The sequence below is a fragment of the Leuresthes tenuis genome, unplaced genomic scaffold (assembly GCF_036924035.1).
Source record: "Leuresthes tenuis unplaced genomic scaffold, fLeuTen1.0.hap1 SCAF_17, whole genome shotgun sequence".
Taxonomy (NCBI): Eukaryota; Metazoa; Chordata; class Actinopteri; order Atheriniformes; family Atherinopsidae; genus Leuresthes; species Leuresthes tenuis.
Genome location: NW_027325371.1, coordinates 20,590,226 through 20,614,990, shown reverse-complemented (window position 1 = coordinate 20,614,990; position 24,765 = coordinate 20,590,226). Strand labels below are relative to the sequence as shown.

The 24,765-nt window shown below is 46.9% G+C and overlaps 2 protein-coding genes across 2 annotated transcripts; both read left to right on the top strand.

Annotated features, from left to right (window-relative positions):
• The first annotated feature begins 3,911 nt into the window (after positions 1-3,911).
• Positions 3,912-6,518, top strand: nfil3-6 (nuclear factor, interleukin 3 regulated, member 6). Its single transcript, XM_072368803.1, has 2 exons — positions 3,912-4,226; positions 5,022-6,518. Exon 2 carries the CDS (start codon positions 5,142-5,144, stop codon positions 6,354-6,356), a length of 1,215 nt encoding a protein of 404 aa, XP_072224904.1. The 5' UTR covers positions 3,912-4,226; positions 5,022-5,141; the 3' UTR covers positions 6,357-6,518.
• Positions 6,519-12,201: 5,683 nt separating this feature from the next.
• On the top strand, positions 12,202-22,527 carry LOC140272930 (uncharacterized). The gene is made up of 2 exons (XM_072368440.1): positions 12,202-12,554; positions 18,118-22,527. Exon 2 carries the CDS (start codon positions 18,570-18,572, stop codon positions 20,424-20,426), a length of 1,857 nt encoding a protein of 618 aa, XP_072224541.1. The 5' UTR covers positions 12,202-12,554; positions 18,118-18,569; the 3' UTR covers positions 20,427-22,527.
• The last annotated feature ends 2,238 nt before the right edge of the window (positions 22,528-24,765 follow it).

Sequence of the window (24,765 nt, the reverse complement as noted above, 5' to 3'; positions counted from 1 at the left end):
TTCTGAAAGAAACGTCTGTGCAATATCCTTCTATTTAAACATATCCTGGGAACGATAGAGCAGAGCGTCCCAAATTACCAGGCCAATCACTGTAAAACTCCAGCTAAATAAACCAGAAGCCTCCAGCGCAGAGTGAGGCCAGTAGGCAGTGTTTGCGTGAGCTTTGAGCGAACCAAGTCGACCAGGCTCAAGCACGTTTTTGGTGTTTTCGTGCAGGAAATACGTACTGAACAAAATATTTTCAAATGCTTTAACACTTTTGAGTCTTGAAACAAACGGGTCCACTGGAATAAGCACTGATCTATAGTCATGGGAATGAGGAAGAATACACATATTTACGCAACAGGACATTTTAAAACAACACAATCTCTTGACAGATTGTAAAATACGTACACACTGGTTCACAGAAAAACATGTCGCAATTTCGCTGTAAAGGCTCAAAAATTGTGCTGTGGCTACATCCTCTTTCCTCAGTTCTCTACTGCAATACAGCTCCTGTCGCACTCCTGATGACGTTTCCACTCCTGTTGAATAAGGTTGATAGTTGCCACTCTATGCAAGGACAAAAATGCAGTATTAGGTGGAATTAAACCCTCACCTTCAAGTGAAGAATCTCCTGTTCAAATGGGTTAATCCTTACCCTGGTCAAAATATTCCACAGAAATCCAACTTTTTCTACTTCCATGATCAATTACTTACGTTTCAACTTCACACTCACCTGCTATTGGTTAGGGTTAGATAAAGGTACATGGTCTGGATTGGTAACAATGTACTGAGTAAGGTTTACACATCAAAAAATACATGGTTGGGGTGAGTCACAGAGTTTAATACTCACTGGTTGTGGTTTCCGTGACTTGCGAATTGTTTTCTGTTTGGCATTGCTCTCTCGCATCATTGTGGAGGCCCACATCAACCATCAAGCACGCTGGTGGAAGGTTAATGCTTTGGGCTCCTTTTACAACCTAAGGACCGGGACACCTTGCACTATCTAAGTCAACCAAGAACGGCTCTGTATACCAAAGTACTAAAGAGTCAAATGTGAGGATATCTGTTCGACAGCTAAAGCTCGGCTGAAACTGGGTCATCAGCAGGACAATGATCCCAAACACAGCAGCAAACCTACAACAGAATATCTCAAAAAGAAAAGAATCGAGATGTTGCAAAGGTCCAGTCAAAATCCAGACCTCAACCTGGTTGAAATGCTGTGATGGGACCTTTAGAGAGCTGTGCATAAACAACTGCTGAAAACCTCAATGAATGCTCGTGATCTCAGTGCTAAAATTGGTTCTACAAGCTGTTGAATCGGAGGGGTTGAACCGTGGACTTGGTTTTTCACCTGCAGCTACTGCATTTCGGCTTAGGTTTTGCTCGATAAATAATGACACTCCCAACAATACGTCACGTGTTGTTGATCCGAGGCTGTATTTACCTCATTTTAAATGAAAACAACAGATTTAACAATGTCCTGTAACATAACACCTTTAAAACAAAGGCTCCTTTCTTTTTCAGGTGACTGTAACTTTGCTCTTTGTTTTGAAGAGAAGGGAATGCAGTTTTAAATCTTGAAAAAAAGCACAAAATGTTAAATTGTCCAAAAGGAAAAAGGTTTTTGGGAAGGTTGCCTTTTGGTGGAACATTATGGTTTTGCACAGGTAAACCAACATGGAATGAATGTAATAATATCATATGCTGGCTATAACTGTAAGTTGGAAAATCCAGCATTAACACAAGGTTGTGTGAGGTCATAATGGTTGTAGGCACTGGCCTCACTCTCTATCAGAAAACAAAAGTGGCCAAACAGTAAGGGAAAAGGGTCTCAAAGTGTACCTCACTGTCAACTGGAGCATGTTTGCTTGGGGAGTGTACATACATGATATAATAAAGTCCATGCAGTTCATTGTCTCTTGTGTGCACACTGACTCACAAATGTTCACTGCAATAACTGAGGTCAGTTGAGGCTTTTGGCCAAAGCCCTCGTGCTGCTCTCACACTCGGCACACGTGTTTCCCACTGCCCAACATACAGAAGTACCTGTGTCAACAAACGCTCTCAGATACAGTGTGCTGGTGTTCTCCTGAACCAAACGCACAAGGGAGGACCAGTGGCACTCTGTGATAACGGTGAATCTGTGATGTGCAGATCCCTCAACATCTGCGGTGTTGTCAGAACTAATCGACAAATATGTTACTGTCAGGTGTTTAAAAAGTGTGACTTTTCAACCCATTAGGCATCATATTGCACTCTGAACTGTGAGCAGATCTATCTAAGTGTGACATTTCTTCATACATCACTGATTAAACACCTAATATAAATATTTGTGTGTGTTTTTTTTTTGCTGAAGTCATCTCTGCATTTAGTTTTAAAGACAAATAGCCAACTTTGGATCCCTGTTTCATGAACAGGTGGGTTTGTGAACAAACGAGAAAATGACAGAAATGTCAACTGAACAAAGATTGCTACAACTTCCCCATGAAAAATATGCTGTTTAACTCCCACTACAGCTCTCTGTGCAACAGGCACACTCCCATACGGTATAAATCCATTCCGTTTCGGCACAGGATCTTACTACAAGCGTGCCCTCATCGTAAGCTGGTATAAATGCAAGACTTTAGCTGCTGTTGTACTCGCTGTGGTCCCAATTGCTAAATAAATTTGCAGTCGTGGAAGTTACAAGCTACAATGTCCACACTTTTTCTGCAGTGTGCTGTATAATTTTCAGTTTCAAACAAAAGGTCTGTACAATACGTTGTCTAAATGGGGATATTTAGTCTGATACCCCCATTCTTACAGAACTATAATAACAAATAGTAGTGTCCAAAAACTCTGAGCCACCCCTCACTTCTTATTTTTGCCTCCAGTGATCCAGACTTTCTTGTAACATGCTCTTGAACAGCAGTTCTCCAGGCTTTCTGAAGGTCTTTTGAACTTGTTCTTTGCTGTTTTTTTCCCTCATTATCAATCCAGTCCTTTCACGTGATCATTTAACACTGAAATGTGAATAATTTAATCATAAAATAGGTCCCTACCTCGAGAAATTAACCAGTGTTACTTCGATTCACAACAGACAAATAAGCAAAGAACCAATTCTAAATTGTATCTTTACACACTTTGTTACTAGCAGCCCGTCACAAAGATACATCATTTGTTCGCATTGGTTTAGGTGATCCTCAATTAACTATCAGCTGAAAACTTTGTATATCTCAGCGTGGCGTGCAGTGTCCTTAAAAGTCTGAGAAGACTGGATGAATGGAGGACAAAAGAGTCAGGCCTAAAACATTCATCTGGACCGTCAGCACAAAAGGCAGCCATCATCCTTCAAGAAGCCTGGAGAACTTTTCCTGAAGACTACTTAAAGAAATCACAGAAAGCTTGTCAAAGAGATTCAGGCTGTGTTGAAAATAAGGCCAAAGTTCAATAAACAACTGCACATATTTCCCATTTTTCTGTTAATGCATAAATAAATACAGAGTGGCTCAACACTTACACATACAAAAGCAGTTAAATTCAAGGGTTTGAAGTGGGATGTACTGTCTCCACCGTCACCACTGTTCACAGCCCTGAAACAGAAGTGTCCTTCTCTGTCGTAGAATTATGAAACATAATTCAACATCACTTTAAAATCGTGCCACGTTTCACCAGTCCTTCTACTCAAAAGCAGAACGCATCAGAGGTGCGTGTAATTGCAAGCCAATCCTTAAAATATCCCGAAGACTGCCACTTATGTAAGGAGTTATAGACTTCTTTTCAAAGGCTGACTCACAGAGTCCTCCTTTTTTATGTCACAGGAGACACAGAGAGGCGCAACATTATCTAATTGTTACAAGATTATCCCATCAGAGGGGGCGTGGCCACGGAGGTCAGATGATGATGATGATGCCTGAGAGGCTATGTTATGTGAGCGTCGATGGGAGCTTTCCTTTGGATGGCGGTGAGAGGGGCGGTCTCAGAGACACGCACACAAACAGGGCCCCGCTGGTTCAAGTGAGGATAGGGACCGTCCTGAGGTGAACTCGACGTTACAAATAGGAGTTGCGGCATTCCAAGTGGAGCAGAGTGGAGGTGCAGCACGCCGATGATAATATTAAGTAACAAGCTCCGAGTGAATCTGCGGTATTTAACCAGAGAGGGAGACAGAGAAAAGCGCACCTTCCTGAACCAGACCAAAATACGCTTGGAGAGGCGGAGAAGAGGCATGCGCACCGGCGGAGAAAACTGATATACCACAGGTACAATCATTTTGTAAATTGATCATTTCCTTCTGTTTTACTGCATGGGAGCCAAACGTGACATTTAGAGCTAAATACACCCGTGTCATCATTCGTTACGAGCTGATTCGTTGTTGTGTTGTCGCTTATGAACTTGAGCAGCTGATGAATGTAAAAAGTCTTCTTTTACTTCTTCTACAATTTTTTTTTTTTTTTTTTAAGTCGCTTACACAAGCAGTCGGTTCTAAACCACGTCGAACTGCCTGTAATTTTCAAACCGAGTTTCAAATTTCAGTGATGAGGCAGGAAAGCAGAATCAGGTCAGCACTGATAGTTCCAAGTGACCGAGAGTAGAGCGGTGCGCCCCGCGAGACATGTGGGTCAGTGCTGATGAGGCATGTAGAACAGTCACACCGGAAACCGCTCAGCGCTGGCACGTCTCAGGTAGACTTAAACCGGAGGGGGCGGGGGGGCTTAGAATACGAGCAAATTAAGTCTTCTAACGAAACATGAATGCACGTTTAATAATAAATCTGAACAAACATTGACATCACCTTGTAATTTATTATTTCTTTGTTTTTAAAAATGGTGCTGACCGCCTCAAGTAGCGCCAAAAGTCCGCTGCGGATGAATAACTTTGAGGTTACAACACGCGTTGTCTCATATTGAACATGTAACGAAGGTTGTAAGGTTGTGGCACAAGTTGCTCCCGTTTTATTGAAGAGATGTAATGGGGTTACATAATATTGTGTTGTAATGGCTCTTGCGTAACCAGAAAATCCCTCTGCTCCTTTCCTTCCTTCTCTTTACCACTAGGTGGCACTGTAGTTACATTATCCGCTCCCACAGTTCCTGAGAGTTTTGTGAGCACTGAGCACCACACAGCGGTCCTCTCCACTACTCACTGAAGAAAGAATCATCCCCCCCCTGCCTGGCATGATGTTTGAAGAGGAGTCTCAGGAGGAGAGCGTGCTCCATGCCATGGAGTCGCCTGCAGCAGTGGCTTCCGGTGGAAATGGAGGAGCAGGAGCGGGTTCTATGTCCTTCACAGACGAGGCTGTTTCCATATTGACCTCCAGCAGCCTGTTGGCTCGCTCCCTGCTGGGTCGCACCACAGCCATCAAACGCAAAGAGAGTCCCTCTTCCAGTGTCCGCCGCAAGCGCGAGTTCATCCCTCAAGACAAAAAGGATGATGGTTACTGGGACAAGAGGAGGAAGAACAACGAGGCGGCCAAGCGTTCGCGAGAGAAGCGGCGTGTGAACGACATGGTCCTGGAGAGCCGGGTGCTGGCGCTGCTGGAGGAAAACGCTCGCCTCAGGGCAGAGCTGCTGGCTCTGAAGTTCCGCTTCGGCCTGGTTAAAGATCCATCCAACACACCAATTCTCCCCCTCGCCACAGCTCCACACCACACCACTCAAACCTTAACTCCTCACTACTACCTCCCCAGAGGAGACGGAGGCCTCCAGAGCTCTCCAGTACCACCTCCCAACAACCAGACGGGCCAGTCAAGCGCCAGGAGCTCCAGGGACGCTAGTAACATGTCAGAGGACTCCGGCTTCTCCACACCGGGTGGGTCCAGTGTGGGCAGCCCGATCTTCTTTGAAGACCGGCTTGGCGACCATGGGAAATTTTCCCCACACAGGGCGGAGGAGCTGGGCTATGACCTCCATCACTCCCCTGGTGATGCTCACCACACCACAGCCCTCAGTGGAATGAGGCTGGACCAAGGAGAGACGATGAAAAACCTTCCTCACAAGCTGCGTTTTAAGACACCCGGATGCAGCGAGGCGTTCGATGTTGCAGGTGACGGCGGCAGCGCCAGACGCAGCCCCACGCTCACCGCCGTGGGACGGGAAGGCCCCAGAGAAGCCGTCAAAGGACTGAGCGGAGGGGAAGCGGGAGCGGGGCACTGCGCTGGTTCCTGGCTCCAGCAGCTGGAGGGGGAGGATGGCAGGAGAGAGAGACAGTCCCCTCATTACAGTGCTCCCAGCGCCAGCTACAGCCTCCATTCTCCTCCCAGCCAAGCACAAAATGAGGTCCAGTATCAGCACGAGAACACTTACCTGAAGTCTCAGCTCAACTCTCTCAGTGAGGAGGTGGCGCAGCTGAAGAGGCTTTTCACAGAGCAGCTCATGGCCAAAGTCAACTGATGACCAATAATCCGTGTGCTGATATTTCGACTTTTAATAAGAAACTCTAGAAATATAACAGAAAAGCAGCAGTGCTGGCTCACGCACAAGAACTTTCACGTCAAGTTAACGTTGTGTTTTTTTATGTTGTATCATATTGAATTAAATGTGATTGAACACTCATCATACTGCCTGCTGTTTAACAACAACCTCCTACTGTAATCTCAGCTCCCATCACGGCTGCTGAGAAATGCAAGTCTTATCTGTAATAGTGTGAAGTGTAAAAAAAAAAAACCTCCATCTCACCCAGTCTGACAACAAGGGAAAAAAAAGTTACAATGCAAGCCTCACCAGACCGGGTTCGGTTGGAAGTCGGGTTGCTAACACACCACGGTGGGAAAAGTTGTGTAATCAGGGTGGCGCAGCTCTGCTAAAGAAAAACCTGCAAACACAAACTGAGACAGACAGCAAATAGACGCAGAGAGGAAGTCGTTAGCTGGCAAAAAAACCACCGCAGGTGCTGGGAGCCGCAAGACGCGGCTGTTCTGAATCAGGTTGCTCAAACAAAACACCACTTGTTATGTGTCACATGGTCCTGTCAAGGAGCACGCTCGGCTGAGGAAAAACACTGTAACCTGTACAGCTGAGTTGTCTCGACGTGTTTCTCTTTGTCGTTATCTGTACTGAGGTGACATCCGCTGTCTGTATGCATTTTCATCTTAACAAATAAACACATCTGACTGATCTTGCGGTGTTGTGTTGATCATTGCTGAAAGGGGGACACTCCACCAGCGGCGTGCATGTTGGGCTCCGCTGAGCAGCATAAGGTGGAAGGAACACGCGGCGACCACACTGACCGTGTAAAAGAAATGCACAAAACATGGCGCCATCTAATCCAGGAGATACATTTTTCAGGAACAGAGAGAGGAGATGATGAGCGGGGATGTAGGGAAAGGTAAGGTTTGACTGGCAAATGCAGGCGGTGAAGAGCCGGGTCGTGACTTGGCAGGTTTGTCTCCCACAGTCCCTGCAGGCAGCAACACGGGCTGACAGCCAGTCAGACAGAGACAGTGGGTGTGTGGGAGTGTGTGTGTGTGTCTGCTGTTACTCAATGGTTCTATTAGAGACCTTCAAAACACAAGATTTATTCATAACAGCTGGAGGAAAATTCATGACGACAAGGAATGCGCGGCAGGAGTTCAATGAAGCAGTGCAGGCCTTTTCAGTTATGATAATCACTGTTGGGGGTCTCTTCCTAGCAAAAAAAAAATAATAACAATTGCAGATTGCTTTCTTTCAGTTGCAACAGTCCAGGGTTGCATAACTCCAACAAGGCTGATTAAAAAAATTTAAGAAAAAATTGGATCTATACCCTTCTTGACTTCAGAGGACATGCACGTCACATCTAAGTTGGAGAAAAACATAACAAGGCTTGAACGGTTTGTTAAATCCCTTTTTGAGCATAAACTCTTCATCAGACAAAGAAACACTCTAAGGGATGGCAAACACATTTTGCGCAGAGCCCTGGAGTTTTTAATCACAGATGTACACTGGGTGTGTCCAAATTCTGGTAACCTTATGCAAAGACACAAACAAACACGTTACAAAACACATAACCTCTTTGGGAAGGTGAACACGACGGATGTTTGTCATCAGCAGAGGGCAGCAAAGACATTTCCTTAAGCGAGACCGTGGCGCACCAGACTCACACATGTGTGCAAGTCCAGGTGCACAAAAGAAGACGTTTTACTGTTTCACGAAAAGCTCATCTTGAATTTAAGGGGAACAGCTTGACTCAAAGAAACGTTGGGACAGGGCTAAAGGCTGGAAAAAAGTGGTACCTGAGAATTAAAAAGGTGGAGGAACGTGTTTGAAAGTAATTAGGTCAGTTGACAACAGCTCAGGAACCTGACTGGTTATAAAAAGAGCACTTTAGAGGGGCAGAGCCTCTCAGAAGTAAAGCAGAGGTTCAGCAGTCAGCAAAATAAAACTGCAACTATAAATTATGGAGCAATTTCAGAATAATGTTCCTGAATGTAAAATTGGGAAGACTTCAGTAGGAGACACAGTAGATAACAATTACAGGACGCCTGTGATCTTTGCATCCCTCAGGCAGCGCTGCATTAAAAACAGACATGATTCTGTCATGGACATCACTGCATCAGCACAGGAACACTGACAGAGATCCCTGTCTGTGAGCACAGGTCACCAGCCGTCCACAAACACAGGTTAAAGCTCTGCCATGCAAAGAAAGCACATGTGAACGTGATCTAGAGGCACTGTCGTCTTTTTCTGGGCCAAAGTTGATTCAAAAAGGATTGAGGCAATGTGAAAAAACTTTGATGTTATGGGGGTGCATTAGTACCAACTGAACTGGCAACTGGAACATCTGGAAAGGCGCCACCAACGCTGAAAGGTATATACAGGTTTCAGAGCAACATGTGCTCCAGATAATGACTTTTTCAGGGGAGGCCTAGCATATTTCAGCTGGACCATACTAAACCTCATACTGCATCTATGACAGCAGCATGGCTTCACAGTAGAAGAGTCCAGGTGCTGGACTGACCTGCCTGCAGTCCACACCTTTCACCAGCATGCTAACACGAAGAAGATCCACAACTGTTGAGCAGCTGGAGTCAAACAAGACTGGGACAACGTTCGTCTCCCAAAGGTCCAACATCTGGTCTCCTCAGTGCCCAGATGTGTATGAACTGCTGTTAAAACAAGAGGAGATGCTCCACGGTGGTAAACACAGACCTGTCCCAGCTTTTTTTCTCAGACATGTTGCTGCCATCAAAATGAATACGAGCTGACAATTTCATGAAACAGAAAAATTTCTCACTTTCACTACTTGCCATGTTTTCTATGTCCTGCAGTGACCTTTTTTGTTTTAATCTTTTGCACAGCGAACCAAACTTCTGTAATTGGAGTTGTAAGAAGTATATCATAGATGGTCATTTTCATTGTTCATTTATGCTGCAAGTCAGTTCCCCTGGTGATGATGTTAAATCCAGCGCCAACGCATTTTCATTAAGGTGAAACTCCCACACAAAAAGGTAGATAAGATTGAAATTAAGTAATATTCAGTTCAAATACTATTCAAAGTCATTTTAATTTTGTTAAGATAAATCCTCCAGCAATTCATTCAGCTTGGCATTTGTCATCATCATTTTATTACTGCAGGGATGATGTTCTTTATAACTTAGATATCATAAGTACTTAAAGATATGTGAAAAATATTAGGTTTTAAATATGTTAGATAATGTGGTCTGTCTATTAGATGAGCTTTTAAAACTTAAAAATGCTCCCAAAAGTGGAAGTGAAGATGCCCGAGGTTAAACTGGAAGATAAAAAAAGGCCCAGGTGGAGTCGTCGCTGCAGGTGTGGAGCAACGGGAAGAAGCGATTCTTATTTAAGGAATCCACCGCAATACTCTTACACCACCATCCTCATCCTCTCAGTCATACAAAAAAAAACTGCAGACCCCCACAACCCCCTCTTGCGCTTAGTCTGTTTCCCCCATGTTTTACCAATGAAAGGATAAAGCCTGTTGCTAGGCAGGCAGTGCGACAGTTGCCATGGGAACGCTTGCAGACATAGCTAGAAGAGGGGGGAAAGAAATGTCGGGTTTGGGTGGGGTAAAGGATGGGTAGCAAGAGAGAGAGAGAGAGCGATGCAGAGACTGAGAAACTGAGAGTGTGTGTGTGTGTTTTATAGGGGGAGGGGGATCCAAGTTCACGGCCAGTGCCTTTGCTGCTTCAGCACGGTCTAACCTCCTCCTGCTAAAGAAGGGAACAAAGAGGTGCAAAGGAATGGTGACTGAATATTCAGCACAGAATTCAGGCTCCACAGCCACAAAAAAAGAAGAAGAAATAATAAAACATTCAGAGTGACTTCACTCATTTTAAGCAATGTGTGTAAAAGAGGAATAATGGAAACACACCTGAAACGGTGGGATTAGGCTATGAAGAGTAAAAAGCCCTTCAGGGACACATATCTGTCCAGTTATACACAGTAATCACCCAAATATTTTCAATGATGTGGAACACGCTCACATTTTTTATGGCAGGTTTTCAGAATATTTACACACACACACACACACACACCCTTTTCTTGCTGCCAGGAGTACAGCCTTGAAGACAAAATGAGTTCATGAACACATCTGCGGCACAAGTCTGCCTTCAAGGCTTCCATTCAGCCGCTGTTGGCCGATTTGAATCACTCTGGTGACAATGGACCTTACTGTGGGACACTGAGCAGACCTTCAGCATCACTGTCCGCAGCAGCATGCACAGAGATGGCTGTCTGACACAGGCCCCCTTCAGTGAGAGTCCAAACTGAGCTTTCCAAACTGTTATTCCTGCAATTCCACGGCATCTGCTTAGAGATTTTTGGGGGGGAAAATCTGTTCCACTCATACTCTGATCCAGCCCCCTACGCACCACCGTCACTGATAACCATTCGGCTGTGTGAGCCTATTCAAAAGCCTACCCAAATGTTAGTGTTTGGATCATATGATATCTGTGTGAGTCTCTTCCACGTTCTTAACTCTGCCAGCATGACACACATTCCTGCTTGTGATCGAGATGAATCAAAACATGCTCTTGGATCACGCAGAATGGTTGCACTGTGTCCAAAAGAAGCTGGTTTAACAACATTACTCAGCCCTCCGAGGAGGGGACAGATTCAGATTCTCCCTGTTGAAGCGATACAAAAGCAGAGACTCTGAGTGCCATTCCCATACCTCTGCAATGATTAACCCCCCCAGCCTCACACCTCGTGATTACACTAAACTTAAAATGAAAGGAAGAGTATAAAATGGAAATAATAAACAAGGTTCAATCAACCCAGATCGCTTCACACACTTCCCACTCCTCATTCAGAAGTACTGTCCATGCTCTGAATCTGCACGCGGCCCTAGAGCCCTCAGAAGATCTGGTCCATTCAATAAGGTTTTTAGCTCATATCTGTGACCGGGTCCTGGGGAGGAACCGTCTGAGGAAAGAACCCCCGACCTTCCTCTCCCTTCCTTCTTCTAGCTCTTCTGATGGACACACAGGTGTACAACAGGCATAATCTCTCCCATAGTCACCTGGGTCTGCTCCAAAGGGAAGACCTGATGTCACCTCAACTGCCTCCTTTCAGTGCAGAGGGGCAACAACTCCATTCCGAGCCCCCGTGGGATGAACATGCTCCTCACCCCATCCCCAAGAGAGAGGCCAGCCGTCATTCAGAGAAAGCTTAACAGCTTGTGACCAGGGGGAGTGTTAAACTGACTCTCAGCTCAGCTCTCTCAGTCTCTCTTTATCAAAGCAGACCCCCGCATCCAGCTGATCAAAAAGCTCAACAGTATCACTTTATAGTATTACAAAAGTGCAGGTGATGGTCCAAGAAGTGTTTCGTCATTCTGCAGACTCTACTCAAAGTGTGTGTGTGTGTGTGTGTGTGTGTGTGTGTGTGTGGCCCAAAAAGTAAAGCAGGTTTCTAAAAAATGCCCCAAATTCCTTTAACGACTTAAATTCAATGGAACAGCATAGGAATCCAGTCACATGGGCCTCTTAGTCCAAGTTTGGCATCAGCACAAGGGAGGAGAATCTGATTTCCCTGAAACACCAGCTGCAGCTGCTTTAACGGGCTCTTTTTTCAGCGTCTATGTTCATGACCTGTTTCTGTGTGCGTTTCCACAGTGTGTTGCTCCTTCTTTCTTTTTTTTAATGCCTGCTAACCTTGTTATGGCTATCATAAGCCTTCATCTGGCTCGGAGCCCGGTCCGTCCCTCCTCTGGGGCCTGTCTCCTCCCCCTCTCCGCTCCCTGCAGCTCCGCTCCTGCAACAGGATTCGAAGGCGAGGAGAGAGGGAGGGGGCAGAGGCAAGAGAGAAACAAAAAACGTGACTAGGCACCCAAAGCGTCCTGTTATGCAACAACTGACCTACTAACATACATTTAGAGACTGAGCGAGGAGGAGAGAGCAAGAGGAGGAAACAGAGAGAGAAATAGAGGAAGGGAGGGCGGTATTGAAGCGAACATGACACCAGGAGCGCACCAAAACAACCCAGTGTGCTCACACTCCGGCATGTACCTGCGCTAACAGGAGAGCTGCTGTTTAGAAGTGTGAGTGCGTGAAGGCAGAAGCAGAGGACCGACCACCGATGGGAAAAGCGGATTGCTGGACAACAACAGGACCGTGTGCGCTCTGTGGACTATACCAGACAAAAGGAGTAAGTCTTTATTCGTGTCTGTCTTTAATATGAATTTTTATTTTAAAACTGCTTGAGTGTGTGTGTGTGTGGGGGGGGGGGGGGGGGGGGGGGGGGCATTTTTCTTGTGGGGACTTTCGCCGCTCTCGCTCAGCGAGGGGTTTGTTTTGAAGGTTGGGGCGCGACTGCCTCAATGTCAAGGCGAGGCTGTTTCCCACCTCCACGGAGCTAAGCGCGAGGGTCCGCGCGCGTGTGAGACAGAGGAGGGGAGGGTGGGCAGCTTGAGATCGAGGGATTTCTTCAGCCAAAGTTGGGGGTTGTGGTGGAAAGTCGGAGGTGAATGTGGATGAACAGGTGTAGCGCGCCGCCGCGCCGCTGCTATTTAAGCTAGCTTTAAATCCACGCTCCGCTTATCTCACACACACCTGCTGTCCACACACGTTTGGTTCATGTCAAACCGAGCAAGGAGCCTTGATCGTGTACGTTAACAGTGTAATGATCAGCAGAACTATAACAGGGCTTTGACTTGTGCCACAGTTAGCCTATTTCTGTATTAGCCTGTTAGCCTATTATTACTTAAATAACCTACACATGGCATCTTTGTGTATCTTTGAAAACTGTTTCTATGTTTCTTGACTTATGAAAAATAGTTGTGCCGCCAGTTGGCCTTTTTCCATACTATTGTGTCATTACTGTGTTACTTAAATAGAATCCATCATGTCGGATTCATACGTTGCAGACCGTCTGAACAAGGACTTCCACAGAGCCGCTGTCTTTTGGGTTAGTAGGCTAGCCCAATGCAGACAAGTGGGAGGGAGGGAGGGAGGGAGGGAGGGGGGAGGCGAGGGGGGAGAAAAATCCCATACAAGCTCCGAGGACACACTTCTGCTCGTCACGTGTAGCAGCTCTTTGTAAAGGTTAACGCGGCTGTGCAGCCCTCTGGGTTAACCCCTTAGGAGGCGCACAGGCGCGCGCACGACCGAGAAAATGATCGGCACTTTTTATTTAATCTTATCTTTCACCCTTTCTTTTGTTTACAACCGCGGCTCCGACCGACGGGAGACTCAGGTGTCCCGTGCGGGGTCGCAACATCTGGATCAGACGCGCGCGTGTCTGCGGTAGCCCAGCAAACGGCCCGGGCTGAGTGTTATAAGTCGGGTCTTCTTTTTTTTGAGGACGTGGGTGAATTTCGCGGCACAGTTGGAGTCGCCTCGGATGACTGAGGACCCGGTTAAATATGCATGAGCACGATTTGTCAGACAGTGCAACAAAGGAGGCGCGCGGGCAAACATATTGCTCGCAATGTGTCGCTCGCTCGATGAGATTTATTTCTGCATTTCTTTTTGCGTCCGAAGTGGCCTGAAATTGAACTTCAGCAGCTAAAACAACTGCTCTCGGCTATAGATTTGTTGATGATTAATACCGGTGCCTTGGCCACGTTGCCAGCTTTTGTTATTTTAAGACTTTTTCCTTTTAATCCTTCTTGTTTTTGTTCTGGATAGGAAGCGTGTCTGGATTTCACTGTGCGCGCAGGCTGGTGTCTTTGCACGTGGGCATCTCGCAGCCCACACCTCTTGCGGCATTCTACTCCAGGTGCGGCGTGCCTTAAGCAAAGTTTACATGTCAGCTACTGGTGATAAAAGTATCCAAAGGGTGTCGTTACAAAGCACGTGACGGTGCTGACCTGTGCACGCCTCGCTGTAGTTATCGTAGGTTTCAGGTTGCATAATAAATGAATTAAATAATCTAAATGGATTAGAGAATGGAGCAGATTATGCAATCGGCGGAAACCCGTAGACTGAGGCCGTGCATTTCTGCGCTTTGCTGCAGAGCGGCCGTCGCCGATTGGTTGGCGTGGCGCACTGGGTCTGTGTGCCAGGGATGAATGTAGGTCACATCAGTCCCGGGGGAGGGGGGGGGGGGGGGGGGGTGGGGGGTGGGTGTAGAAAGGCAGAATCAGAACCCAACCAAAATAAATCCTCGCCCCGCCATAACAAAGAAACGAGGCAGTCATGCAGAAACAGAAAAGCTCTGTAACCTAAATAATGTCACTGTGTTCAATTCCAAACACGCTGAATATTTATGTAATTTCAAGCTTAATTTAGCCCATAAAATCACACACACACACACACACACCAGCTCTGTGGAGCTGCGCGCGGTTTCCATCCTGTCCTTTGTTATCGTCCTGTGGTCTGGTGCCAGCAGAAAGGCGAATTACAGCATTTAGTAGGCCAAGGGAGCACATGTGACTGGAGCAACACATGGACCGAGAAACTCTTCTTTTTTTGAGAGAGAGAGAGAGAGCGGCGGTGATATGGCCCGTGCTCATGGAAAAAGGATCCAGCAAGGATAGGACTCCGCCTGCCTTGTTGGCTTACAGCCTGGATCTTTAGACCCCCCCCCCCTCCCCCCCCTCCCCCCCCTCCCCCCCCTCCCCTTTGACATATTTTTCTTGCAAGAATAAAGTCGGCCTGCACGCTTGGATTTCGAGCCCATGATCCCCCTGAGTTGTGCACCACGTTCCACACACAGCATACTGTAGGGGGGGGGGGGGGGGGGGGGGGGGGTTCTGTGCCCTGTGCCCTGTGCCCTCCTCTCCTTTTATGTCAGACCCGCTCCTGAAGCGGTCCTCTGTAACATGTGCAGCGGCTTTTGAACTCGGGCCACTTTTTCCAGAGCTCACTGCCACATTTAGACTCCTGCGGTCGTGTGAGGGAGCGCAAGTTGGGATTCTTTTCCTGTGCTATCATTCCACAAGTGCCACAGAGAGCGAGCGATGACACGTGAAGCGTCGCTACGTGATAAACGCACAGAGCAATCTAGGCCGGCGCAAATGCGTGCAGAGGCAGCAGTTTAGCCCCGCTTCCATCTGTATATTTGAGCTGGAAAAGAGTGTGCGTCGGCGCATGCAAATGCCGTGGCCGCATTTCACGTGCCCTCTGCAGTGAGGGCCAGTTGCTGCGGCTCGATCCGTCTTCACAATGTAAATCGACTGTAATTTGATGGCAGAGCCAGTGAGGGACTGGCGCGTGCGGCGTTTGGGGCTGAGTTGTGAAGGAGGATCTCGGGGCAACTTGTTACATGACTCGCATTCACTCGCGCGGGTTAAAGATTGAGGCGCCTTGCGGAGTAAAAGGACACGCAGACGCACAGAAAGAGAGCCTCCACTTTTAGGTAATGAAACACCAGCGGTCAGTCATGTGTCTGCCTCCCTGAGGAGAGATATGGAATATTAGCACTCTCTGACGTCAATAAGCCTCCTTTTTGTTCTGGAACGTTGTTTTTTCCACCGCCTGCTTCTGACCATGTCAAGCCACTGGTTTAGAAGAAGGGAGAGGATGTCTGATATGATTGGCTGTGCCTACTGTCCCCCCCTTTTTGTTGTTGCTATGGGTGACACATTTCTTGTATTGATGCAATACCAACACTGTTGCAACTGCCACTGCCACCCCCCCCCCCACCATCACCACCAAGCAACAATATAATCTCATCTCAGTCTTTGTTACTTTGTTTTAACTCTCCCTCATCGATTTCCCTCCACTTCTTTGTCTCTGCTCTCACCTTTGTTGATATTCACACAGTGAATCAAGTCATGCCCTAATTCTCCACACTGCCCTCTTCTTCTTCTTCTTCTTTGCTTTCCTGCCTGATCTTCTTCAGGCAGTTCTGACTTTTTCAGCTGACCTATATTCCGGCGAAGCGTACAGTGGAGGGAGCCAGACTTGTGTTTACGGAGTGCGGCCGGTCCCCCAGTTTCTGGGTCAGTGGGACACGCTGGGGGAAAAAAAGAAAAAAAAAGTCTCCCTCCTCTTTTCGGTTCCTCTCGCTCTCTCGTGCCCGACAGGCACATGTCAGGAGGCTCACGGGGACGATCTTAAAGGGTTTGGCCAAGAGAGTCTATCTTGAGGGCTGAAATCTTTGTTCAGAGTGAGGAATTGCATAATAGTGACAAATCCAGGGGAGGAGCAGAGTAAAAACTGATGCACACACCTTGACAGATTATGAGATTAGAGTGAAGTGCTGCACGTGCACTTTAACCCAGAAGTGTGGATGTTGGGTAACAGGCATTTAGAGCAGCTGGTTAAAAACACAAAAACATTGCTTTTGCTGCACTTTCATGATGCACTAATGCTTTTGACGCCACATGATTGCTTCACTTCGGTGGTCTGACCCTGTGGGCTGTAAGTCACACTTTCAGACACACAAACCACGAGGAACAGCATTATTTTCATAAAATAAAGTAGATCATCCAAGTGTTTAATATCTAAATACATTTGACCTAGATTGTTGTAAGTTTTGGGATCACAAAGATCACGTTTCATAGCAGTCACTCAACACTACACATGGTAACAAAGTTATGGCAGTTAAGGAAAAGTCAGAGGATTGTAAAAGTCAATACTAATTGTCTTCCGGAGATAACGAATCTTTCTCCAAAACGTGTGCTAGCGCCTTAAATTTAGTAAGATTTTGGTACTTTTAATGGAAGCTTAGAGCGGGGTCGTTGCTGCTCTGAAGCGCCCACCTCCATTGTTTCCAGGCAGTCTTGAGCACCCTCTGGTTTCACCAGTATTAAACCTCCTGCCTCCCTTCTTTTCAGGGGCTCTTGACCTAGATATGCCCCACCTCCCCGCTGCCCCCACACCTCCAAATCTCTCACAACAGTCCCAGCTTCTTTATCCTTGACCTGCATTAGCGGATGCCTTTGTCTGCCTTATCTGCTCACTCTGCATCATTGATTTGGCACTGAGTTGTTTTGACGAAGACTGCTGCTACATTCCTTTGCGGATGAGCGCCCAGGGGAAGGTGGGGGTGGTGGTGGTGGTGTTTGGGCATGGGGTTTCTCTGTGGACTTTTCATTTTTTTCCATCTTTTTTTTCTCAGTGAAACGCTTTAAAAACAGATCCGGGGAACCCCAGAAGGTGAGGAACTGACTCACCCTTTGCTCCGTCTGGCCCAAATACTTGTCAGGCAGGCTAAACAGAAGAGCTAATCCTTCTACAATTTGGTTTTCATGCTCTCAGCATGTCTAAGACTGATGTAATTTCTGTCGTGTAATGCTCTGTATTTTATGTGTGTGCCTGCCTCAGCTGCAGTTTATAATTACCAGCCTTCGGTTTTTTGCTCTCAGCTGCCATAAAAATGCGGGCACAGATCTTTCAACATGTTGTACAGATGGCTTTTTTTAAGTCCTGGCTGGCTAAATGAAACGGGGTTGTCGGCCTTGCAGTGAACTCGTTGCCCGCATTACATCACAAAAGCCAACATCAACATGCCGGGCAAAGGGTCAGGGGTCATAGGCTGCAGACGGATCAGATCAATAGCGGGGTCGTAAGGTCAGACACTGAGGTCTTGCAGCCACTCAGATGTTGCCAGGGGTGACAAAGCCAGCAAAGGCCAGACATGCAGGAGCAGCAGAGAAAAGCTCGACATACTTAGACGTAAGACTGATCAGTATGCATGCTGAAAGAAGAACGTTTTTAAAATGCCAAAACAGAATAAGTTGTAAGTCTGATGTGAGAGTGCATATTAAAACACCAGCGGTCTGTGATGATTAACATATCTTTTTTTTTCTTCTTCTGTGCAGCCTTTCATCTTGCCGTCAACTGCAGAGCGAGCAGACAGAAGGAGGGAGGCAGAGAGAGCACAAGACTTCCCAAGAGACTAACATGCTGAGGTAGACGGGCCGACCTACATCCTGCTGTTTGTGTGGAGATCTAGGACACTTCTCCGCCACCTTCGCACACTGTGCTGTTCTTGTGCTTAACCTTTAACAACCGACAAAAGCCAGAGAAGAAAAGAAAAAGAAATTGGAGGACGGATCTGATCCCCTTACAATCTGTTGGACCCTGCAAGAGGATAAATGAGGGTTTCTAACGCTGAGCTTCATCTGTTCTTTATCTTTTTGTCTTATTTGGACACTTGAGTCTCCTCCTTGTATTAGCACACCAAACTTGCAATAAACGAGCCGCACACTTTGGAGACAGAGCGTTTTCATCACAACCTCAAACATTTCAAGCTGGCTGCCACGAGACAAGAATGGAAAATCTGACATCAGCTCTCAAAACATTGAACAAAAACTCAGGGAATAACCTTAACTGCAACGAGACCTTCAGCAGTTATGAGGAGTCTCTTCCTTCTCTCCCAGGGACGCCAGCTCGCATGGGACGGCTCATCAAACCCAAGCCCAACCTTAGCTGCAGGCGGAAGCGGGAGTTCATATCCGATGAGAAAAAGGACGCCTCCTACTGGGAGAAACGCCGCAAGAACAACGAGGCCGCCAAGCGCTCTCGGGAGAAGCGACGTCTCAATGACATGGTCTTGGAAAACCGTGTCATTGCACTGAATGATGAGAATGTGAGGCTCAAGACAGAGCTGCTTCAGCTGAAGCTGCGCTTTGGCGTTATAAGCACAGCCTCCTACATCGAGAAGAGCCAACAAATTAGTGTGGGCAACAACGCAGGAAATGGAGGCTCTTCCTCGTCATCCTCTAGTCAGTACTACTCCAGCGGTTACTCCAGCGGTTCTCAGGTGATGATGAACTCTGATTCCTCTGAAACTGAGCAGTCAGGAAGGAGTGAGGGCCGCAGGCAGCTGGTGAAGTACTCTCCACGTGGCTCCCTCTCCGACATGTCCGACGGCTCTTCACGGGACAGCCCAGAGCCGATTCCCTTCGAGATCAAACAGGAAGGTGACAGGCTGGAGATGGACATTGCCGATGGCACCACCACCCAGATTATGTTTAACATCCACCGTGGTTTGGCCTCTGTTCCCACACACCACCAGATCCAGCAGCATCAGGAGATGGATGCTGCATATCACAGCCAGCAGCACCACCACCACCCCCTTCAGCAGCAACCGCAACCCCATCAGGAGCCCGTCACCGCCATCAAAACTGTCAGCCAGGGTGCCGCTCACCCACCTGCTGCCCAGAGGAGCGTAATTCTGTACGGCGCCAGCAGTGCCTCCTACCCTGTGGACGGCCTGACCAGGCCGCAGGACGTCGGTCTGCAGGCAGCACAGAAGCAGAGCAGCCAGATCTGTGTCAGCCAACTGCCGCAGTCCGTCATCGAGAGCTCCACAGAGTCTTTGGCCGAGGTGACAGAGCAGCTGGAGAGGAAGACATTAGACTCTCCTCCATATGAGCTGTCAGACAGCTGTGATGAGGCCAAAGAGAAACAGGCATACAGAGTGTGCCAATTCACCCAGCAGCAGCTGGAGCAGCACCAGCAGGAAGGCGATTCATCTGCAGAGCTCCTCGACGAACAAGTGGACGGGGTCAACGACTCCCACCTGTACCGCCGCCTCCAGCAGCCTAATCAGTCATACCTTAGGGCACAAGATGAGGAACCACCCGTGCTGAGCTACGAAGGTGGGCCCAGAAGTGAGGCTTATTATCAAGGCCAATCGACCTCGTATAGCAAAGACACATCAAGTGAAGGCGATCCCTGCAGTCCTGAGAAAGAGGCCTCCACTGATGACGATGAGTTCCCCTCTTCGTCCTGCTCAGACATGGGCAGCTTCCACAACCAACATCTTTCCAGTGTCCTCCAGCCTGCCTCACCTCCGCCCCAGTACCAAGGCTGCTCCCAGGCCCAGGGCTGGGATCCTCAGGGGGAGGTGCGGGGAACAGCGCTGCCACACAAACTCAGACTAAAACACCGGGCCATGAGCAGCAGTGGTGGCAACTGCTCCGGCCAGGAGTCCCCGACCTCTCCTCCCTCCGCAACGCCACCGCCCCTCCCCCAGCACCCCTATTTGTCCCTCTCACCACCACAGAACATTAAGCAGGAGGGCCCAGGTGGAGCTTCCAAACAGTGGGCGTCAGCAGAGGGGGCAAGGACGGAGGGCGGGAAAAAGGAGGCTGGCGAACGACAAAATAAAAGGCGAGATTAGATGACTTTCATTTTAGAACTCCTCTAAGAACTACCCTGCCATCATGCCTTTGCCCTACAATCAAATCGCTTCCTCAAGCTCTTGGGACAGGAAACTGGGCTTTTCTACATCTCTAACCCCCCCCCAGTGTCACCAGAAGAATGGACATATTGTAGGGCTGTATCATATTTGTGTATATTGTACAGATTTGTCATTTCTTACATCCTCTCCATACTTAGAGAAGCACTTTTGTTTATGTGATGAGAGGAGGAATGGAACCAGTTTTTCTACTTTTTTTCTTTTGAACAGAATCCAGCAGAGTACAACAGTTAAAGCACATTTTGGGAACTCACAAAAAAAAGGAATGTAGAAGAAGATCGAGCTTTATCAGTACAATGAATTTGGTACATATCCAGCTGTAGATAAACATACACATGTGTGGCTCTCTGCCTTAACTTAAATCAAATGCAAATGTACACCGGGGACACCCCCTTGACCAAAGAAGCACCACCAACACTACACACATTAAGTTCCATACCTCTTCCCAGACCCTACCTCTACCAACCCATACTCTCCCCAGCCGTCTCCATTATTTCACCTTTGTTTTTTAAAGCACTTGGTTTGTATATAACTGGGATATATGCATATATGTATCTATTATAAACATATATTTTAGAAAGAAATTTGAATACAAATTCACCAAAAAAAAAAAGCAACAAACCTGCAATGGTCTGAGGAGGATCCTGAAAGCGAGCGCCCGATGACAAATCATAATTACCACACAGCCACACAGTCTCCCGTTGCCATGGAACCCATTCAAACGAAACATCTGTCTTTTGATTGTTAAGTTTTTGGCATTAAACATCAGTTAATGCCCTGTTTACACAGAATCGGCTTTCCACTTCGGAGCGCCAGCAGCACTGAACGGGGAACAAGTTGTTCCCTGAGGCAGTGGCCTCATTAAAATGTGTTGATTTTTTTAAACCTTTAACCAGCCTTTAACTATTCGGTGGAATTCACCAGCTGCAGGCTATAAGCCTTTAGTTTGTTTTGTTGGTTTTTTTTTGAGCGTTATCAACCCTACCTTGTTGTTACCATCCACTGGCCCAGTGTATTTATTTCCCTCCCCTTCAACATGCCTGTCACTGTAAAAAAAAGAAAAGAAAAAAAGAATACAAAAGCCCACAGGAACATAGACAGAATGTGTACAGACCTTTTTAGGTAGATGTTGCAGCCCGGGAATTTGAACTTTAATGCTGTCGTGGGGATGCTTGGGCGCAAAGGCAGGAGGAATTCACACTACAGTGCACTGAGTTCACGAGGAGCTCCTCCTGTGTGAACACCTAAGGGAGGAGCCCTGCATAGCTACTGTTTTGGTTTTTTTCCCAATGAATTGTGGTTTTTGTAGTGTGACCAAACATGGGCCTCGTGGCTCATTGGACAATCGATAAGTGAGAAAAAAGTTTCGCCAACCCCTCATATTAGAACAAAACTTTAAATTTCTATTCTTGAGCTTCAGTTGACGTAGTGAGGGCCTTCCCTTGTTTCCCCGTATACCTCCATGATGCGTTTCAGGGATCGTTCCCCTTCGTCCCCCTTCTCGTGGCAGTTCCGCTACTGGGTTGTGATGAATTGCCTTCACTGGATTTCTAGTTTCATGTCTATGTACCAAGTTTGGCTTTTTGGTGCTTGTGTATAAATGTAAAGTTTCACAAACACTGTAACGTTTTGCTTCATTGGTTTTCTATCCTCTTTTTAGTCAAGGTGATGTTCCGTTTTTCCTCTATACTGTGTCTTTGCTTCCTACTGACTGTGATGACATGTATTTGCCTCATTCCTCCTCCCACTCCTCACCTTTTACAGTGTGTATTAATCAGTAATGTTTGTGCTTTTGGGTTTTTTTTGCTGATGGTTTTATGAAAAAGACAAAGGAGGAGGGGAAAAAAACAAAAAAAGTGTGGTGTTTAGAGATGGGTGGTTGGTTGGTCTGGCTGGTCGTTACCATCCATTTCTTTTGACAAGAATTTGTATGTAAAGACACTAATGTTCTTTGTTGAAAATGGGAGCATTTCAAGGAAAATGAAATAAAAAACAATGTTGACCCGTCAACTTATCAAGAAAAGGACCTGTTTTGTTGTGCTTTAGTGCGGTCAAACATGTTTTTCTGAACTAGCAGCCGTTTAAGCCAACAATGGGACTGACAGTGAACTGAGCGGCCATTTCAATTTTTCCAGGACACTTAGAGGCAGTTGTCAAAACACCAGCCACAGCCTGTACGGCCACACTTACATGCTGGCAAGCCTGGCTCGTCCTATCTGAGATGATGATCTACAAACCTAATGCCAGAATCAGCAGTTAGCTAATGCATTACTCACTGATTGACATAACAGGATGACTCATCACTGCCAAGTAAACAAAATTAGTTTTTTCTTTTTAAATCTATGCTGTGTTATACGGAAACATATCACATGCTCCTGTAGACCATTCTGGTATTTCTAAGACACGCAACCTTTTCAGGGAAGGCAAATTCCCAACAGGCACACCCTGTTTCCACAGAGGAGAGATAGCCTTGTACGGCACGTACTGTTCCCCATGGGCAACTCGCTCTTTTTTGGCATTGGGGGCTGATCTGCAATGAGAGAAGCTCTGCGGTGACATACTGACACACATTGCTCGGATGGGCCAGAAACTCCCTGGCAAGCTCGTCTGATGTAACACTGGCCTACTTCTCCGAGCTTAGTGCACGGAAATACCATCAAACGCTGCGCTTGTGTTAGACAGGAACGTAAGCGCAAAATCTTCCCTGCTCTTGTGAGACGAGTTGGAAGCCCTTTTGATTTCTCCTTGCTTGACAGACTCCACGTAACCTCGAGTTTGCATGTAAAGGTACTTGGAAAATGAATCAAAATTCCGCTCCGAGACGATCCTGCTTAGTGAGGCACTTTCCCCACAAAGCCAGGGGGGGGATTACTCATTTTTCTAGCATTATGAACAGGTGTGCCTCATCAGAATCCTGAATATTTATAGCAGTGGAGCAACACAGACTGGACTGAACAGCATAAATCTGAACTGGGAGAGTCAGCTTTATGTGATGTGCGGGACAAAGCCGGGACAGAGCCAGTCTGAGCCTCTGATTGATGCAAGCAGCTCAACTGTCCTGCCAACCTCCTGACCAAGTCCCACAGTATTCTTTGTGCTCACACAGAAAAGCACGTTGTGTAACCCTGTTTAAGCCCAGGTCCATGTGAAACCCCTTGTTTTCATTCAGTAGGTTGTACATGAACTAATAGATATATAAGTCAAAATTTACTGATAAACTACATTAACCTAATATCTTTTTCCATAACTATTCCATTTATTTCAGTGCTATACTATTCATTAAGACATTGTACTATTGTTGCCGTTGTGATTTTTGACTACTCTTTAAATAATGGGGTTTCTTTCTCGTTTTTTCCCCCACTAAACCAGAACAGGGGAATTTTCATGAAGGCATAAAGGGCAAAAGGAGGAGCGGTGAGGGGAGGCGGAGAGTTAACCCAGAGCACTAACTTCATCTTAGTCTGCAAACAAAGCTCCTCTTTGAGGCTGACACATCAGTGCCCTTCACAATGCTCTCAGTCACACACACGCACGGTCGAGAACATGAACGAACACGAACGCACGCACATTCCCGCATGTGCAGTGAGGAAAATGAGGTCTGGTGCTGGTGTTTAGCTTAACAGAAAATTCCTTACGGTACCTGCCACCCAAGGGATCACACCAAGGTGACACTCTCTGCAAGCACAGCAAAGCATGGGCCGCATAGTGCTGCGTCTCTTATTTTCCTAATTTGCTGCTGCAACGGCGCTTGAATAAACAGGTCAGGAGGAAAGTAGGTCACCGTGCGCGAGACGGGAGCAGGGAAGGGAAGGGAGAGGGAAACTAAAGAGAGGAAGAGACTGAGGGAGTGGGTCGATGAAGGTTAGGGCTCCATCCATGCCACTGGTGTTTGTCTCTGGCAGCGCCGAGGCTTTGGGCAAACAGAGCACAGGCTCTCATGTTACCTGGTTCCCCTTCACAGCCCGTAGGGAAAGGGGGGGGGGGTTGACCCTGGGACTGTAGAAATCTGCCTTGTTCCCAGGAATACGCACTATACTTGTCGAAGGCATTTTTGTGGCAGGTTGCAGGTCAGGTTCAGGTAAAACGGTGGAGGAATTCCCCTGCCAGCAAACTTTAAAGCACAGCTAAAACTACAAAACTCCATTTCTCTAATATATAATCTGTCAGTACAGCAGGTTAGAGTGGCTTTATACAATATATGAGTGGGCTGATATGTACACAATACTTATAGTTTCTGCACAAGCACACGTGCAAACAAGCT

Bases quoted from the DNA above. Each gene is read 5' to 3' on its own strand.
- nfil3-6 (XM_072368803.1), top strand. From the start codon at position 5,142: ATGATGTTTGAAGAGGAGTCTCAGGAGGAGAGCGTGCTCCATGCCATG.
- LOC140272930 (XM_072368440.1), top strand. From the start codon at position 18,570: ATGGAAAATCTGACATCAGCTCTCAAAACATTGAACAAAAACTCAGGG.